Below are 1654 nucleotides of genomic sequence, written 5' to 3' on the forward strand. Positions count from 1 at the left end.
GGGTGTCCTAAATTTACGTGATACAATAGCACTCTCTGCAGCCGCACACAGATGATCGTCACTGATGGATTTTCAATTTCAGATAATTCACAAGGCCAAATACCCATACCACCTAAGCTTGAATTGTACTCTACTGCGTATAACCTGTAAGAAATCATGGCAAAGAAACCAAACTATGTAAATTTGGCTGATAGAAGATAACACACCTAGCATCTCAATTGCACTGCAAGCACACCAGTGTTTAAACATTATAGACAGGTTTACAGCATGCATATAACCACATTGGCTTCAGCTTTCGTTTGCAAATATTGAGTGAGTTCTGTGATGGTTATACTAGATTTAAATGAAGTAACAACCACATTTACAGAGAACTAACTCTGTCACATCTTCATGGTCAGGTTATCAACATCCACCAGCAAAAACAAAATTCAGAATCACTTCGAGCAGAGCTGAAAGCCCAATTTTGGAGTTCATCAGATCCCTGTTACAAACAACAAGCAAAAACACTGAATCACATGACCACCAATCAAAAATAACAGAGAACACCGGCAAAGTAATAAAATCCATGCGAATTATTCAACCCCGTCACTGGAGCAGCATGCTACATCCGATAAAACACCATAGCAAGTAATCAAGCAGTAAAACAGAGGACAAATTAGCACCAGATGATAGCTGAACTTTTCATTGCAATTTCATTCCAGGCTACATAGGACAAGACGGCACATCATATCAACACCACAGACAGAAAACACCAGACACGAGCAGCTACTACCCGGTATTGTCAACGGCGGCGAATGAAAACCTAGGCGCGCTCCCCGCGGATGCGGCGTGCGAGCTGGATGTCCTTGGGCATGATGGTGACGCGCTTGGCGTGGATGGCGCAGAGGTTGGTGTCCTCGAACAGGCCAACCAGGTACGCCTCGGCGGCCTCCTGCAGCGCCGACACGGCGGAGGACTGGAACCTCAGGTCGGTCTTGAAGTCCTGGGCGATCTCCCTCACCAGGCGCTGGAAGGGGAGCTTGCGGATGAGCAGCTCCGTGCTCTTCTGGTACTTGCGGATCTCCCGGAGCGCCACGGTGCCCGGGCGGAAGCGGTGGGGCTTCTTCACGCCGCCGGTGGCCGGGGCCGACTTGCGCGCCGCCTTGGTCGCCAGCTGCTTCCTCGGCGCCTTGCCGCCAGTGGACTTGCGCGCCGTCTGCTTCGTGCGGGCCATCGGAGAAGAGGGGTGGGTGAGGGTGTGGGTGCTTCGCCGGTGAGGGGTTTGAGTTTGGGTGGAATGGGATGGAGGGGGCGGCGGGGGTTAAATAGGGGAGAAGGGCGTGAGCGGGGGATCGGGAATTTTCGGAGCGAGAAGCCGCGCGGCGTCGGGGTGGGGGGTGGGGCTGGAGGAGGGAGATGAGGGTTGGAGCGTTGGATGGGTAGAGAATGGACGGATGGGATCCGGTTCCCGGGTGAGCACGCGGATCGTGGGCAACCGATCCGTGGGATGGAAGTTCGTTGGTGTGATTGGCTGGATGAGGTTTTTTTCTCTTTCGAGAATCATTGGCTGGATGAGGTGAGGAGTGTACCCGGGCCAGCCCGTACCTCGTGTCAGGCATGACACGCCCGTTTTTTTTTTTTAATTTAGAAAAGGAGGATGACCCCCGGCCTCTGC

At 52.7% G+C, this 1654-nt stretch overlaps 1 protein-coding gene across 1 annotated transcript; it reads right to left on the minus strand.

Moving 5' to 3' along the window:
- Nucleotides 1-655: 655 nt before the first annotated feature.
- Nucleotides 656-1361, minus strand: LOC109744817 (histone H3.2). Its single transcript, XM_020303954.3, has one exon. It carries the CDS (start codon nucleotides 1211-1213, stop codon nucleotides 803-805), a length of 411 nt encoding a protein of 136 aa, XP_020159543.1. The 5' UTR covers nucleotides 1214-1361; the 3' UTR covers nucleotides 656-802.
- Between the last annotated feature and the right edge of the window lie 293 nt (nucleotides 1362-1654).

This window comes from Aegilops tauschii, chromosome 5, assembly GCF_002575655.3.
Source record: "Aegilops tauschii subsp. strangulata cultivar AL8/78 chromosome 5, Aet v6.0, whole genome shotgun sequence".
NCBI lineage: Eukaryota > Viridiplantae > Streptophyta > Magnoliopsida > Poales > Poaceae > Aegilops > Aegilops tauschii.